Source organism: Halichoeres trimaculatus, unplaced genomic scaffold (assembly GCF_033239565.1).
Source record: "Halichoeres trimaculatus isolate MK-OKI-2021-1 unplaced genomic scaffold, fHalTri1.1 fHalTri1_scaffold_6, whole genome shotgun sequence".
Lineage (NCBI taxonomy): Eukaryota > Metazoa > Chordata > Actinopteri > Labriformes > Labridae > Halichoeres > Halichoeres trimaculatus.
In genome coordinates this window covers 2,236,656-2,254,825 of record NW_027437184.1, presented here as the reverse complement: position 1 = coordinate 2,254,825, position 18,170 = coordinate 2,236,656, and the positions used below count along the sequence as shown (strand labels likewise).

At 36.6% G+C, this 18,170-nt stretch overlaps 1 protein-coding gene across 5 annotated transcripts in view; it reads left to right on the top strand.

The window, feature by feature from the left end:
* Positions 1–18,170, top strand: part of ncam1a (neural cell adhesion molecule 1a) — a 481,923-nt gene that overhangs the window by 402,408 nt on the left and 61,345 nt on the right. For all 5 annotated transcript variants that reach the window (XM_074671801.1, XM_074671802.1, XM_074671803.1 and 2 more), the window contains 2 exons: positions 2,743–2,910; positions 13,097–13,222. In XM_074671801.1, coding sequence (XP_074527902.1) covers positions 2,743–2,910; positions 13,097–13,222 — 294 coding nt within the window. The remainder of the gene's footprint in view (positions 1–2,742; positions 2,911–13,096; positions 13,223–18,170) is intronic.

Below are 18,170 nucleotides of genomic sequence, written 5' to 3'. Positions count from 1 at the left end.
TCTGCTCTGCTTTTGTTTTGTGCTGGCTCCATTTGGTATGCAAATTGTTTAGGATCCATTAGAGGAGCTGGGTCACAGAGGACCTTGTCTAAATACAGTGTAGTAGAATTAATTATGCTAAAAACCTCTGTTGCCACAGTGTAATATACTGCGGGCCGTTGGAGGTGTTCTCTCTCTGCCTTATCAGTATGCCTGAAGTCACTTCCTCCACCCACTTCCACGGTCGGAATAGAGAGCAGGAACATGAACCTTTTAGAGGCGTCTTCACGCCTTACTTTCCACATTGATATTTCAATCCATATGTTACATGAGGCAAAGCGCTTCCTCAGAAAAGGTTGTTTCACTCCAAGGGCAACGAGGCTGGCTCTGCTAACATGTAAATGTTATATTATGTAGAGGAGCTGGAGTAGATCTTTCACTGGAGGAAGGAGAAAAAACATCATTGTTAATGTTTTCTGAGCGCGATGCAGTGAGGGCATCGAAAAATGTAAACATGCTTTAATAAATGATAAAGATGTTGATTCATTTACAGCATGAGACGAGTGTTTGAGATTTCTTTACAGTGAACAGCGCTGAGCAAGTTAACAGCTTTACCCAGAATGCTTTGAGAGCCATACTCTCACACATGAGTCCTGTAGTCCTTGTTTTTATGGCAACAATCACAAAGAACATGAGACCGCTCACCTTTCTGTCTTAATCAACCAAACATGAGCGGTTCAGCCGTGAAAGTACAGAAAACATCATGTCTGTATTTAGTCAGAGAGACGGAGGCAGAGGGAGGAGGAGGAGGATGAGCTCCTGTCTTTATCTGCATGTGCTGAGCAGAAAAGTGGGACTTTGAAGATGTAAACAGCTGTGCTTGAGTTTTCCACCTGGGATTGGATCACTCCAGACTCCTGGGTAATATCAGGTGCAGACTGTTAATAAACCCTCAAAGGACAGGGAGCGATGATCTGCTAAATGCAGAGCAGAAAAAAAAGGTGTAAAGGGAAAGTTTCAGCATGCAGCAGGGGAAAAGTCAGGGAGTGGCACGAGTCATTATCATCCTGTAGAAACCACGGCGAGAAAGAAGCCTTTTCTGATTGGTGGTTCATTTTGAATCGAGGTGCAGGAGCTTTCACTCCACCTTCAGCAGATGTTCAGTCATTTTCATTAGAGGAACACCATCTCTGGACTGAAGAACATTACCACGGGGCGTTTAAGTGTCTAAAATCAATCATTACTCCCATTAAAAGTTATATTAAAGCTATCAGTGAGAAGATCATGAACTGTACCACCTGTGACACCATGCAGACTCTTATTAATGTAAATGACTGTTAGATGAAGACTACATTTACCCATCCCATAACCTGCAGTAATGAGTGTGATTGATGGCTTATTTGCATAGGTTGAAGTCCACTGCTCCTCCTTCATATAAGAAATGGATTTATTCTATATTGAGTTGTATAATAATGGAGAGAATCAGAGAAACTTTGAGAGTAAGTGTAAAAAGATAAAATGCAATGAGTTCAGCTTCTTTTTCCAATGTTAGGCGTTCACATTTTTCCAATTTTTCTAAATCAGATTGACCTGTTATTGATTGTGTATAATTTATTTTATAATTTTATTTTATACATATTTTAAAATATATTTTGTATTTTTAGTTTTTATTTCATTATTTTTATTTAGTCTTTTTTGTGTTTAATTTATTCTGTAATCTTATTTCATATATTTTTAAAATATTTTTTGTTTTTATTTCATTATTTTTATTTTTTAATTTTTTAAATGTTTTTATTGTGTAAAATTTATTCTATAATTTTATTTCATATATTTTTAAATATTTTTCTATTTCATCATTTTTATTTTGTCTATTTTCCTTTTTACTATTTTAATTTATTTTTATTTTTATTTTATTATTATTTTTTTAACTTTTTTTTTTTTTTTTTTACCTTTAACATACTTATTTCCTACATGAAAATTTACAAGTGTAAATATTGTGTAAATATTATATACTATTATTATGCACCTTGAAAATCTCAATTTTAAAAAAGGGGGGAGGGGGGGAATAGAAAAAAAGGAAAAAATGGAATAAAGAAAGGAAGGAAAAAATGAAAAAAGTAAGAAATTGGAAAAAATAAAAAAAATTTTTTTGGGGGAAAAATGGGAAAAAAATGAAAAAAGAAAAAAGAAAAGAAAGGAAAAATTTGGAAAAAATGAAAAATAAAAAATAAAAAAATAAAAAAATGTGGGAAAAGGGAAAAAAACATCTAGTGACTTTCAAAGTAAAATAAGCTCAACAAAATGAGCAAGCACGGGTTTTAAACACAGCACAGCAGAGAGATGGTATGTACACACATCTGGTGTGTGTCCTCTCTCAGTGCTCATTTGTTGGTTGCAAAAACCAAAACCTTAAAAAGCCTTTCTTTTTTTTCCAACACGCTGCCTGAGGTTTGTACTAATTCATTTGTGCCAACCACTTCAACACTGCTCCAATAACAGGAGTTTCTCCTGGAGCGTGGAGCTCACACCATGTTTACTCTGGTGTTTTCTGCTGCACCCTTCCTGTCAGACAGTTTTCAAGCAGCCAATCAGAGCAGGACCTCATCATGTGTTTAGATATAGATATATCTGTGGATCCATATATTCATACATCCACAGACAGAGGGTGACTCGCACACATTATCGTCTGGAGGTCGATGTGAGTTTTTGGAGCTTCTGAGGTGAAATTTAAATAAGGTGTTTTTGTCCTTGTCTCTTTTCCAGAGGTGCCATCAGCACCTGGGATTTACACCGTGGAGCCCTTCTCCAGCACAGCAGTGGTCCGTTTCAGGGAGCCTGAGTCATTAGGTGGAGTGCCCATTATCAAGTACAGAGTGGAGTGGCGTTCGCCCGGCAAGAAGTGGATCAGCAAGGAGCACGACGCTGAAGAAGGTGAGTCACATCTCTGCGCTTGACTTTACCAAGCTCGTCTCGGTGATCTCCATCATCCAGACGCCGCTGCTGCTGCTCGCCTTCGGTGGCTGTTTTGGTTTTTAGCTCAGCGCCGTCAGGTGTCAGTGAACTGCGTCAGCACTTACAGGTCTTACAACCTTTACAGTCAGGGCTGCGCAGCCTAAACACCGGTGATTTTGTCGTCTTCTTTTGAGGGAAATGTAGAAAAATGCTCACTTTATGATGTCTATAAAGCGCCTCGTGGATTATGTGATGTGGTTATGATTTTGTGGAGAAATAAAACAAGTTGAAATTGCATCTTTGCAAAGAGGGGGTTTAAACTACTGCAGGATGATTACTTTAAAAACAAATCATCACAAAGATCATCCTGGAGGCTTTTTATTCCTTTTTCTGATGCTGGGTGATGCGACGTGTCTGATATTCAGACCTAATTTGACTCTTTTTTAAGCCAAGTTTCAACGTTAACGTCTGATGCTCACAGGAGGAAAAACACGGATTTGGTTGTTGTTATTTTGGAGCCTTTCCCTTCAGAAGACGTTTTTATTCTGAGGCTAAAACTTGAGACAACACGTCGACTGTAAATCCAAACACGACAGCGGCTGACGTGGAGAGGAGAGGTGGAACATGGCGGCGTGGAAGTGACAGCTCAGACACTGACAGGCCCCAGATAATATCCCCATCCCACTGAGGGTTTGTGGCTCATACAGATCTGGATGGCTCTCGCCTGTCTGCAGCATGGGACGTATCAGTCAGCGTCTGACAGGCCCCGCTGTCAGCTCGAGGCCCGAGAGCCGCCTGTCTACAAGCGTGTACAGAAAACAAAACACGTGCACCCACGCAGCGACAGCCACTGTAACCAAAAGCATCTTATTCAGCCACATCAGCTTATCCACATAGATTAGAGCCTTCCCATCACACACACACACACACACACGCCGTGAGAGGACGTCGCCTGCTGCTCTGAAAAATGTATGCAGATTTCAAACAGCGAATCATAAAAGTCAGGGATGTAAGGATCTTATATCACGCTGCAGAAAGTCTGATGTTGGAGACGTTATTACCCAGAGTCAGAAAAAGGCCTTTTGGCTTCACACACAGTGAACCAGGGCTGCCATCACATGTCTGAAAGCAGTACTGCCTCATATAGAAACCACACCCTCCACTGGGGGGACGCTTATAGAAATCTGCATCTGCAGCGTGCACGACCCTGTAAACCTGCTCATAAACGATGCATGACATGTACGTGTCTCCTTTGGAGTCTACAGTGAATAATTAACGCACATCTGAGCTAAAATTAGGATGCACATAAACTAAAAATATCTCAGCTGTTGCATAATGCCAGCAGACTTCATCCAGTGAGAGTTTTCCACAGGAGACGGTGATTTCATGTCCTCTCTTAATTTGTGTGATTTAACAAATCTCATTACACTCTCCAAAACCAATCGCCCAACCATTGTTTGGTTTTTAAATCCAGAGTTCATTCACCAAAAAGAGGCACAGTTGAGTTTTTAATTAATATCATGGTGAGGAAGAAGCTGAACCCCTGAGACCCAGAAGAAAAACAGTGGTTTCTGATTTTTTCAGCATTACATATTTATCTTTGTTCAAAGTAGCTTACTACAATTTTTGAATATATAAATATATATCCATAAAATTTATTTGTTTGTTCATTTATTTATTTATTTATTTATTTATTTATTTATTTATTTATTTATTTATTTATTTATTTTATTGAATAGCCTTTGCAAGGGACAGTTGGACTTCCTGATACTGAAAAATCATCTTTCTTCTGTCATCTTTCCTACAGTTTTAAAGGAAGAACCAGGAGTTTTTTGTGATTAATAAAACATAAATCATTTACTATCTAAAAGTTAGCTTGTTACAGTTGTAGCCTGTTTGTATGAAAGTCCTCAGATCTGGAAAAAAAAAAAACACTGAAAACTCATGACTAAATTTTGATTGAGCTATGTATGTACCAGGGACGGAGCCAGGGTTTCAGTTTTGGGTGGACCAAACCAATTTCGGGTGGGCCTTAAACTACAAAAGTTGGTAGATAACTATTGCTTTGTAGATAAAGGTGGGTTGAATTATTTAATTGTAGTTTTCTGTCACAGCACCTGAAATACTAAACCAATTGCATTATGAGACTATGACACTAAAACTCCCATGAGCACTGCCTACACAGTGTTTGCTCATTGGTCCATTTGCAAAGTCTTTTGCTCACTCGCGTCTTTTTGTAAACAAATCCTGAGATTTGAGTCACAAACTAGCGTCAAAATTCCCGTAACTTTCTAAAAGTGAGGACATTCATTGGACGGAGCACATTTAAACTCACGCTGCACCGATCTCACCAGCAACACTCACCTGTGTGGGTGTGGGTGTGGGTGTGGGCGTAGAGAAGAGAAACCAGTCACAGATATGAGGAGCTGTAAGAACAACATTTTAACCTTCTAATATAAAAACATTTATCAAAGGTTGATGTAAAAAGTTCACTCTGGAAATACTGTAAACAAATAAACAAATTAGTCCAGTGTGACTCATATCTGTTAGTATCCACTTCATGACACATTTTTTGACAGGTACGACTTTAAAAAAATGTATGATTATACTCCAGAGTGACTTACAGTCCAGAAAGAATGGTACTTTCTTAATTACTGAAAAATTACTTTTGTAGTTAAATATTAAAGCAGACGGTATTTTTTGCTACGTTTTTTCAGTTGCTTGGTTTTGCAAACTCCTAGAGTTGAAGAAATCAACAGAGCTACTAGATTTTTTTTCCTCAGTGATGTCTGATGTTAAGAGCATGAGCTTTGAATAGTTCTTCATTGTCTCGTTAACCTGACCCTGTCTTTAAGAATGAAACAGAAAGAGCTCTTTAGAAGAAAAATCAGAAAATCAGAAGAACATCCTTGGTGTTTTTTTCTTCTGCTTCTTCACAAAAAGTCTGAAGAGTTTCCTCAGGTTCTTTTCATCCTTCATGATTTTATGTTTCATTATAAGGGCCCAAGCCAAACCACAGGTGCCGCAAAGACACTCTCAAAACCCTTTCTTTTATTCTTTCTTTCTTTCTTTCTTTCTTTCTTTCTTTCTTTCTTTCTTTCTTTCTTTCTTTCTTTCTATTTTTCTATCTATCTATATATCTTTCTTTCTTTTTATTTTTCTACCTTTCTATTTTTCTATCTATCTATCTATCTTTCTTTCTTTCTTTCTTTCTATTTTTCTTTCTTTTTATTTTTCTATCTTTCTGTCTTTCTTTCTTTCTTTACTATTTTTCTTTTTTTTTGTTCCTTCTTTTTCTTTTTCCTTTTTTTTCTTTCTTTCTTTCTTTCTTTCTTTCCTCCTTTCTTTCTTTTTCTCTCTTTTTTCTTTCCTCTTAATTTTATCTTCTTTTTCTTTCTTTCTATCTTTTTTTCTTTCTTTCTTTCTTTCTTTTTCTTTCTTTCTTTCTTTCTTTCTTTCTTTCTTTCTTTCTTTCTTTCTTTCTTTTTTTTTCTTTCTTACTTTCTTTCTTTCTTTCTTTCTTTTTTCTTTCTTACTTTCTTTCTTTCTTTCTTTCTTTCTTTCTTTCTTTCTTTCTTTCTTTCTTTCTTTCTTTCTTTCTTTCTTTCTTTCTTACTTTCTCTCACTCCAAATTGTGTAACCTCAGCTTGAGTTATACCTGAGCACACCTAGCCATGAAACTCAATCATGGCAAAAAAAAAAAAAAATGAATGAATCCAGTTCTTTCGGGACGATAAGTGCTCCATGGCGCCCCCTAGGGAAGAAAAACTCAAATTTTGTTTGTTACTCTGGTGCTAAGACCTACAAAAAGGTCTCCAATGACCACAGTAAACTCTGAACAGGAAGTTAATCAAAGTACAGCGCCCCCTACTGTTAACAGGAAGTTGTGTTTTACTCTGTGGCTATAAAATCCTTTTTCTGAAAAATTATCTTTGAACTCAGCTTAGAAATGTCTTCCAGGTCTTCATAAATCATCTCTGATCAGGACGTATCCTGTTGTTAGAGGGTGTATCCATGGTAACACGTCAAACTCTGATGTCTCACCATGCACCAGGAAGTCTCTGTAGCTCCTTCATATGAGGTCCAAAGTTCATGAAATTTCATATTCATCATCAGGACCAGCTCCCAACTCATCTATCAAGTCAAATCTCAGAAATCTCAGAGAATCCAGATTTTTAAATGACTTCTTATCCACATTACTAAGGGAGATAAATCAGCCTGCTAATCGCCTCTTGAGGCTTTGATTGTGATTATTTGTGAAACTCTCCAGCCATCAGCCTTCCTGTTTGGTTGTTGCTTTAAATTCTCAGAGATTTGTGAGAGTAACCTGTTCAAAAGTTATAAAAAGAGCCAGACACTGTTGGGGTTTAATGATTTATTTTTGTTGTTTAAAGCAGGCGAGCCCTAATATCTTTGAGGATTGATTTTCCAGACGCTCTGCACGCTGCACTGTAACAACTCGATGATTAAAACTCAACAAAGTCTGTGGAATCTGAAGCCATTGTCATGATCTGTGGCGGTAACCTTTAAGAGAAGCTGAGGAAAGCAGCGTGTGGTAATCAGGACTAAATTACTGCGGCCGGCCGGGAATCTCATCCCGACGTGAACGGTTTCAGCATCATTTTTCCTGATGTGTTTTCTGCTAAAAGCCTGGAGCTGAATTCATTTAGCCTCCTGCTTTTTATCCCGTATTCATGCAGTTTCCTGAAGCAGTCACTTGTGCGTGTTTAGCTCTGAAAGTCTTCCTCATTCAGATATTAATGTGAAACCATTTAGAAATTTCTCTGAGTCACTGTAATCAAAATGTTCCTCAGCTGTTTTGCCGCCTGGGACAGAAATTTGTTCTCAGCCATGAAATTACTCGTCTTTGTATCACACAGCAAGATATTTGACAAATGGCTTTCTCTAACACAGTCAGGAAAACACAGGTGTGTGTGTGTTTGTGAATCCTGATTGAAGTCTCGGTGGGGCCGGGCTGAAATGGAAATAACAGAGTCTGTCTAATGGGATGTAACTTTTTTTTTTTTTAATGAGAACTTTGATTTTTGAACAAAAGCCCAAAGAAATCACTTCCTGTTTGCATCTTTCATGGGTTGTTGAAGCTTGAAGTGTCAGCGGCATCTGTTCTAATGAATATTATGTTAACACTGAGCCACAGGAATGTTTTATTCTCCATTTATTCTGACAGCTTACAGCTCTATAATATAAAAAACTGAAAATCAAAACAAGATTGAGTCACATCATGATTTCGTGTAGGCTTCTACCAAACTATCATAGCTTTTATCATCGAAAATTATGACTCGCCAACGAACCTTTATCAAGTGACAGGAATGGAAGTGGAAGGAGACGAAACGTAAATGGTGGTCATGTGACGAAAACAAGACTACATGTGCTTCACAAATTAATATCTTTGCTAGAACATCTCTTCATTTTCATCAAACAAAACAAGACGAGCCAAGATATCTAAATGTTATTTTGTTACACTGTTGTTATTATCATTATTCTGCAAAATTTCTGTCTCCTAAGTCTCATTTCAGGGGCTGCATCAGATCAGTGATGTCACTTCTTTATTCCCCGCCCACGCAGCGTTATTTACAAAATGCAGCTGCAGTGGGTTAAACTTGACTACTCCTACTCCGAGTTAAAGAAGAAATGGCATTTTGACACACTTTCATTACCTTGGAGTGGATAAGAAAGGCGAAAGTGTGGTGGAAAAGATGAAAAGATAAATACGTCCACAAAATCGCAGGAAAAAACATCACAAATCTTATAAGATATTCCAGTAACAAGGAATACATAAAAAATAAATAATACAATAAATATTTTATTTTTAAATAAATAAAATGTTTATTTTAAATTAAAAAAATATAAACAAAAAAGAAAAAAAATTGGAAGTATTGTTTTTTTTGTTTTTTTCCCCCATTTGACCAATTTTTAAATCAATTTCATGGATTTAATCCTTGAAACAATGATCCGAGCTACAAGTTTTAATCTGGTTTCCAAAGTGAGAGTTTCCTGTTTCATTCTTGAATTTAACAGCTTTGTAAGTTTCACAGACCTCCATTTATTACCCCCTGCTCTTTGTCTGTTAGAAACTTTGTGAACTGTGCAGCTGCTCTTCTCAGCAAAAAGAGTTTTTAAAGAGATTTTTAATCTAAGAGTAATTCTCCATCTTTAATAAAGGTTAGATTAAATAAAATACAGAAACGCAGACAGTTCCAGATCATCCTATCAGCTCACTCTCTGTTCACACACTCAGTTTTTTGTCAGAGTGTTTCCTGTCGTCTGCTCTTTAAGATGCTGTGCCTGACACAGACACACACACATACACACACACACACACACACACACACACACACACACACACACACACACACACACACACACACACACACACACACACACACACACACACCTTCCCAATCCACCGTATATTCAATTTCTGATTCACTTTCCGTGGATAATCCGGTTCTATATTCCAGCCCTCACACACACACACACACACACACACACACACACACACACACACACACACACACACACACACACACACACACACACACACACACACACACACACACACACACTGTAAACACCAGCCAGCCAGCAGACACACTGTGTGTAATACACACTGTGTGTAATACACACTATGTAAGATACACTGAGTAACACAGTGAATAATGCAGTTGGGGAATAATTTGTGCTGCTCAGGGTTTGGTGCATCACAAAAACATTTTTATTTTCCATTTCTGATTTTCTTTTCTTTTTTAGAATAGAAAAGAATAGAATTTATTCATTATTAATTTACTTAATTTAGGGGCTTTTCGGATGAATTTTAAAAAATAACAATAATGAAAAAAAAAGGGAATTCAAAAAATAAAAAATTAATAAAAAGTATGTATATTTGAACATTGTAGATTACACTATATAATATTATATTATTAGATATAAATCATCTATTTTAACATAAAAAAATAAAATAATGCTATTCTGCTTGCTAGTCAGAGTTAAAAACTGGACATAATATGGTGATATATGGCAGAATAATAATAATAAAAAATAAATTAATAATAATAATAATAATAATAATAATAATAATAATAATAATAATAATAATAATAATAATAATAATAAAATTATTATTATTATTATTATTATTATTATTATTATTATTATTATTATTATTATTATTAATTTATTTTTTATTATTATTATTATTTTTATTATCATTATTATCATTACTATACATTTATAAAGCCCTTTTGATCAGGTGATCTCAAAAGGCTATGGCTTGATTAAAACAGAAAATTAAATGAAAAAAATAATCAAAAGTGGCAATAAAATAATGAAAAACAATTCAAATCAATTTCATAAACAGTTTTTTTTTTCAATTTTTCACAATATAAGAAAGCTCAAAGTATCAGACCTTCAGTAAAAAATTATAATATGAAAATGCCAACAAGATGAAGAAAAAATCAAGATCTCTACGAAGTCAGTTTGTTAAAGCAAATCCAGTGGATTAAATAAAAACAAAGGTTTCTGATGAACACTGCGCTGCAACTTTCTGTAGCTCAGTTCATTTTGGTTTTCATGTAAAAGTGTGTTTTTTAAAAACTGACTGAGGACATGGAAAAGCAGAACTTCAGCCCCATTTTTCAAACATTCCTGCAAACAGATTGAAAAATGTGCTCAGGTATCGAGCTGTGCCTTTTAAAAAGCTGTCAAACCTGATTTTTCTTCTCTGCTTTGGTTTGAGGAGCAAACAACAGGTGCAGAAAGAAAGGACCGTCCACAGGGAACAAAAGGCAAACAGACGAGAGTCTTGGAACAAAAATCCTGGTTGGATAAATTTGAGAAAAAGAGACCAAAATAAAAAAAAAAAAAAAAGTTCTGAAGAAGAAATCACGATGGACCAAAACTATTATTGTGTGTCTGTTCAGTCGCTCTTTATTCAACAAGAATTTCTACAACCAAGACTGTCCTGTGTTGTTTTGTTCCCAGTGTGTGAGTTCATCTCCTGCTACAAAGACAAAAAAATGTGTGTATGTCGTCGCTTTAGTGTTCAGTGAAATAAGGCCTTGAGAAAGACAGAAAGTGATTTAATTCTCTTTGTGGTTCATAATGGTCAATAAATCCCCATCAGCTCACACAAAAGAGCTTATTGTCTTTTTTTAGATTCTGTAGTAACAAAAGTTTGTATTCAGGCAAAATCTTTGGAGGAAATGGAAAACGTACGATAATACCTTTCAGTGAACAAAGGGTGAAACCTTAAATGAAGCTATCAGAAGTCCACCAGTAAAGAAGCTGAACAAAATGGTTTGTGCTGAAAGTGAAAGGAAAGTTTTTATCTGACCTGTTCGTACAAGTCCGGACAGAAGTGTTTTCGTCCTGTTTTCAGTAAAAATTGTCTTTTTATACTTGATATGAGCCACATTCACCTGAGCAGTCCAGAAAAGGTGCGTTGTTATTTGAAGACAAAAATGAGGTCTAAATTGCTTTGGCAAGAAAAAAAATCTGCAAATGGAAAAAGAAAAATATCTCAAAATTTGCTTGAAGCTATAATGATGCCTTAATACATGTAACTTCTTTTTTTCTTGTTCATTTTTTTTTTTTTAACAAGTTATGAGCAATCCAGGCCTAATTTTGTCTCTGAAAACATTGAAGTAAGACATTTAAATGGACTGGTCAGCTAAATGTGGCTCATATTAAAGTCTCAAAAGACTATTTCTACCGTAAGACTAAAACTTCATAAGATTTCTTTTTTTTTTTGCAGTGTATGCTAGCTTTCTGCAAAAGGCAGGTTTTTTTCCCTTTATTTTCATTTTTAAACTTAAAGATAAGGTTGGTCAAAGCAGAGAAATAAATAAATAAATTAGTAAAAAAAATAAAACACATTAATGAAAGAAAAAGAAAAAATGTATTGTATCACAACCCAAATAAAACATTAAAAATTAAATAAAAGTAAATTAAAAAACAGTAAAATGAAAATGATGGAATTAATTATAATTTCATTAATAATAATAGAATACCTCAGTATTTTTCATGCAATTTGTATATTCATTCTTTTTTGTGCTGCTTATGTGAATAAATAATGTTAAGTATGATGAGTTTAAAGAAAGAAAGAAAGAAAGAAAGAAATAAATAAAGAAAGAAAGAAAGAAAGAAAGAAAGAAAGAAAGAAAGAAGGAAAAATAGAAAGAAAAAAAAGTAAAAAGTATGTAAGAGAAAAAAGTAAGAAAGAAAGAAAGAAAGACAGAAAGGAAGACAGAGAGAAAGAAAGAAAGTAAAAAAGTAAGAAAGAGAAAAAGAAAGAAGGACGTAAGAAGGAAAGAAAGAAAGAGAAAGAAAGAAAGAAAGAAAGAAAGAAAGAAAGAAAGAAAGAAAGAAAGAAAGAAAGAAAGAAAGAAAGAAAGAAAGAAAGAAAAAGAAAGAGAGAAAATAAAATATTAAGTAAGAAAGAAAGTAAGAAAAAAGAAAATAGAAAGAAAAAAGAAAGAAAGAAAAAATATTAAGAAAGAAAGACAAAAGAGAGACGGACAGAAAGAAAGAAAGAAAGTAAAAAAGTAAGAAAGAAAGAAAGACAGAAACAAAGAAAAAAGGAAAGAAAGAAAGAAGAAAGAAAGAAGAAAGAAAGAAAGAAAGAAAGAAAGAAAGAAAGAAAGAAAGAAAGAAAGAAGAAAGAAAGAAGAAAGAAAGAAAGAAAAAATATTAAGAAAGAAAGACAAAAGAGAGACGGACAGAAAGAAAGAAAGAAAGTAAAAAGTAAGAAAGAAAGAAAGACAGAAACAAAGAAAAAAGGAAAGAAAGAAAGAAGAAAGAAAGAAGAAAGAAAGAAAGAAAGAAAGAAAGAAAGAAAGAAAGAAAGAAAGAAAGAAGAAAGAAAGAAGAAAGAAAGAAAGAAAGAAAGAAAGAAAGAAAGAAAGAAAGAAAGAAAACAATACTTTAATGATCCTTGAGGGGAAATGACATTTCAGTTACATCCCATCATAAACACATAGGAACAGAGAGTGACCTGGGAATACAGGAAATAGGAAACCTTGGAGCTGCTGGCGTGCCCAGTACGTCGTTATTATAGATGTGAAATAAAAACATTGGGAGAAGAGAAAATGATTGGTTAAAATAACAGACTTCTTTAAAGATGAAACTCCATCTCTCTCCTCTCCAGACTTGTCCATGATCACCATCGTCGGCCTGAAGCCGGAGACCAACTACGAGATCAAGATGTCCGCCATCAACGGCAAAGGCGAAGGCGAGAGCAGCCTGGCCTACCCTTTCACCACCGAGCCAGTCCGTAAGTAACGCCCTCGCCGCTCCCACAAACGCTGCTCTGACCCTGATGCTGTGATGTTGTTTCCACTTCCTGCTCTCTGTAGCTGAAAACCCTTCACTCCCTGATCCTCCCCTGACCCCAGCGCAGCTCTCAGGAACCATAACCCTCGGTGTCACTGCAGTGTCATACCCACAGGTGTTGATAGTGTAACTAACCTGTGTGTCCCATCCCTTCACAGCACCGTGTGTGTGTGTGTCTCCTAAATGTTTGCATCGTGTCCGGCTCACAGAGCTCCTCTTTTTTAGCCTTCAACTGGTGTGATTTAAGGAGAGCTTTCAGAGAAGTACTCGTGCTTTCTCAGAGCTGATTTATCCGTCCTGGGGAAGAAGTGTCAGCGCTGTATTTATACTTTGGTGACAGCCTGCATTGTTAATGCAGCAGCCAGAGGTCAGGCCCTTCTGAAGATTGTTTATACTTCCTGATGGAAATGGCAGCGGATGATGAAACGCCGCAGGGTGGAGGGAACTTTCAATTTGCGTGTTTGGAGGAAAGTATGAGAGGAAAAAGAGTCCCCATAACAAAGATACAAGGAAAATAACTACCTGTCAGGCGGATGAGGGACGACGTGACCCAGTCGCTTTGGGTTGTCAGCCACGGCGGCGCTCGCTCCGGCTTCCCGGCTGCTCTGAAGCAACTCCTCTGTCAAGTTTTTGGTGGTGAATTATCCGGCGTCAAAGCACAGCTGTGTTAGACATATGGCGTTCTCTGCAACCTTCAGCAGGTGTGCAGCACCTGTCATCACAAATCAGAGTGTGGCGGGATGACGGGGGATGTGTCAGCTTCCTGTTTATTTATGTGCAGCCATGTAAGGTAGTGTTTGCTAATTATGTTATAAATTAGAGACAGTGACTTCCATAATCTGATTAATTCCCATCAGTTAGTGTTTGGTGTAAGACAACTTCGACTTTTACAACTGTTTGTTTACATTTTTATACTCACTTTTTATCTACATCTCTTTTTATTATGTTGTCACACTCTTTAAATCTTGGGATGTTACAGTTCACGGCAGGAGAAACTGGTGAAATCAGTGAGATAAAATAAATACCTATCCCTTTTCTGCGAACAGCAGAGGGCGCTAGCTGGCTTTAAAGTCCCATGTTCGACATCTTTAGCTTAAATTGAGGTCGGGGTGTCCTGATGCAACCTTTTCACACCTGATATCAGCACAAATCATACATTTTTATCACTTTTTTGTCATATCGAACGTTTGAAAAGGCACGATCAAGAGTTATTACTCAAACTCAACTATGAGGTTGGTAGTATTCAACTTCCCTGGTTCTGTGTCAACTCGGTACAGCAAAAAACTGAAATCTTATCAAGTGTTTTTGTCTTATTTTCAGTAGAACATTCACATTCACCTGACCAGTCCAGAAAAATATCTTTTTTATTAAGTTGGATGGAGCAAGAAGGGGTCACCTCTGTTAAAAAGATATTCTAGTTTCAACCAAATTTTATAGCAAATTTTCTCTTGATCCATTGGCAGATTTTTTTTTATATTGTCTGATATATTTTTCTGGACTGCCCAGGTGAATGTGGCTCTTATCAAGTGTTATAAGACATTTTTAATGAAAATAAGACAAAAACACTTGATAAGATGTCTTTTTCGGACTGGAACAAAAAATACCACCACATGGCCGACATCACTCCTACTCTTTGCTCATTTGTTAGCACGTTAGCACACGCTGCTGTTGTAACAGTACTGTACTGGAGCACAGCCTGACAAGGACTGCTTATATTAGACCTACATCTGATATTGATGTTTATCAGGACGCTCCTAAACAGAAGGATCCAGGAACGGCGGCAGATAAAGGTTTAGCCCACAGCCTCATAACTACATGTAAAATCTCAAAAAGAGAGTTTAAGAGCAAATTCCAACTGTCACTCTTACCCCTTCACCTTGATCTTCTGTTTTAAAGGAAAGGGAAAAAAAACATCTCACAAGACGCAACTCGATCCCCGCTATGTCATCACCCCAGACGCTTGGTGTCTGTTGTGGTCACAGCGACTGTTTCTTCTCTTCTGAAGCAAACACATTTTTACAAAGTGATGATAAACTGATTTCAGATGAGGGCGACACATTCACAGCAGACTCCACCAGGATGAACCGCATCACATGAGTAACAACACAGTTGAACCATGAAAAGTGAATGTTAAGCTAATGTTACGCTATATAATGTAGCTTCTGCATAGCGTAACATTAGCTTAACATAGCTTAAGTTGCTAATGAGCAATCTTGTCATTCATGAAATGCAGTTTATTGTCAGTTTGCTGTGAATTTGTCTCCCTGCTCTGACATCAGTGTAGCTATTATCAGGGATGGGGGCGCTATTGTTCTTCATCTGTTTCTTTCTTGTTATTCCCTCATCCACTAAATCGCAAACATGCTCAAAAACTCACCAAAATTGGCGCACACATTGCGAAAAAAAATTTGATATGATACCAACCATGACCCCAAAATCCCACAATATGCTCCCTAGCGCCACCTAGGCACTCAAAAACACACTAAAATGGCTCCAACGAGCGGTAGGAATATCGTAGAGAGATGTAACCGACGTCAAAATGTACGTCTTATTGAGACACACAAAAAAGGTAACAGGCACCACGGCCCTATCTTGCACAGGAAGCTGGCAATCTGCCTTTCAAAATAAGATTCTGCTGCATTTTTACCCTTTCTGCAAAAATGATCTCCTCTGGAATCATAAGTTGTATCGGCTTGAAAAACCGCTGGGATAACAGTCTAGACTGTGCTTTACAAAAGCTTTTATGGAAGTAGTTATTTCAGACCTGGTTTTTAAATGGGGGGACCTCAAAGTTGATCAATCCCTCTCAGCTCCCTCCATTATAATACATAGGTTTGGAGCCTCCACCTCGCGCAGGCTTCTACATTTGGGCCTCTAGATGAAAAAGTAAAAGTCGTACAGCTTTAAAAATGACATGAATGGATTCCAGACAAAATTACCTACAAAAAATATCATATTTTTACACAGGTTAGGTCAAGATTCTGGCCTTTTTGACGAGATGTTAGTAAACTTTTGTGAATTTGAATTCTCCCTCTGCTGTAGCAGTTCCATGATGATGTCACACACTGATTAGGAGTTCCGTGCTGCAGTTCTGTGATGATGTCACACACTCATTAGGAGTTCCGTGCAGCTGGTCATGTGACTCAGCAGAGGAAATAATACATGGTATCAGTTGTTTTAGAACCAAGAGGGACAGAAATGGTTAAAACTCTGACAGTGGAGGGGAAACAGGTATAACAGGCTGGCAGAAGATTTTCTATTATTTTAAAACCGACCTGTAAAGTTGTCCTTGTTAATTTCCCCGTAAGCTCTTGTTTCCTGTGTGACTGCGCTCCAGTCTACCTGAAAAGTTTTTGTATTCATTAAAACTTAAGAAAATGAAGATCCCACCTTTAAAAAAACAAATCTCCATATATAGTAAAGCAGATTGATCCTTTCATCCGTCCCTCTGTGCCTGCAGCAGCCCTCTTCCTCAGCCTGCGTTAGAAATCAGGGTCATGAATAAATCTTTGTTTTATTTTGTACCTGCCTCCGTGTCACACCTTCCATCTGTGCCGCATCACCTCATCGCTTGAGTAGAAATAGCTCACCGCAGCATCCTCCTAGTTTGCATGTTTTCCCTTTAAAAAAAAGTGCAGAGAGAAGCTTTGTCCTACTTTGAGACGCTTAGTCGGAGAGAATCAGTGTCTGATGTGTTAATTGAGTTTACGCTAAGATATAAAACGAGAACTTTTAAATGAAAAAACAAAACTGTAATTTTCATTCAAAGAAATAAATTGGCTTCAGAGCTTTGTGACAAAGTGTTTCTGATTTGGAGGTTAAGTTTCTGTTCAGGGGGTTAAATGAGGTGTTAGGACAGAGCTGCACTCTTTCATGATTCATTTTTCTCATTTCTTTGTCTTTGTTTCTTCTTTTTTGTTGTTCTGTTTCCTCATCATGGTTTTTCATCTGTTCTGTCTTCCATCGGACTTCTCAGGGTTTTCTTTCACAAGTAAGTTCCTTTTCCACCTGTCTTATTCACTCTCATATCTGCACATTCATCATTCTGGACATCCTGTCTTCATTTGCATTTTTTAGAAATACAGCTGATAAAATGTGACCACAAACATATCCTGAACTTTTTTGGTAAATCTGAGTGTGTAACCTGTGTTAACCCTGTATCACTCCAGCAGATCAGTGTTGTTTTATAAGCACAGGCCCATGCGTGTGTTGTTCTGTGGTTTACCGCTCATTAAAGCTAAAAGCTAAGCAATGCTGCGCACAAATTGGCCCGTATGGAAAGGTGATGATTAAATATTTTGGACTTCAATTACCAGGAATCTTAAGTGCTCCCATTTGTGGTTTGGCCCAACAACAGTTGTGCTTCAGAGGTCGTGAGGGTGCAGCTTCAGGGAGACCTGAAATAGCTTCCAGTAAAGGTGTGGGTGGAAATGAGCTGCAGCTTATTCTCCTCCTGCAATCAGGGAGGGGGATTTTAAAGGTGCTGTGAGGACTTTTCATTTGGTGTTTGTAACAGCTTCAGAAATCAGACTATGAGCTCAGTCAGTGCGAGATCAGACTGTTGAAATGCAGCTTAGTCAGATAATGTGATTACTATTTGACATTACACCTCAGCATTCAGTTGGAAAAAGAAGGAGATAACCCTGATACAAAGAGTCTCAGGAGGAGAGTAAGTTGTTTTGAGAAATTATTCTGGTTTTCTGCAAATTTCAAAGCAAAATTTTTGGCAACATTGTTGAATTCCAAATATGTTACAAAATTTTATGTATTTATTAAAGAACCATTTTTTAATAATTGTAAAATATTTATTTAATTATGATATTGTTATTATTATTATTATTATTATTATTATTATTATTATTATTATTATTATTATTATTATTATTATT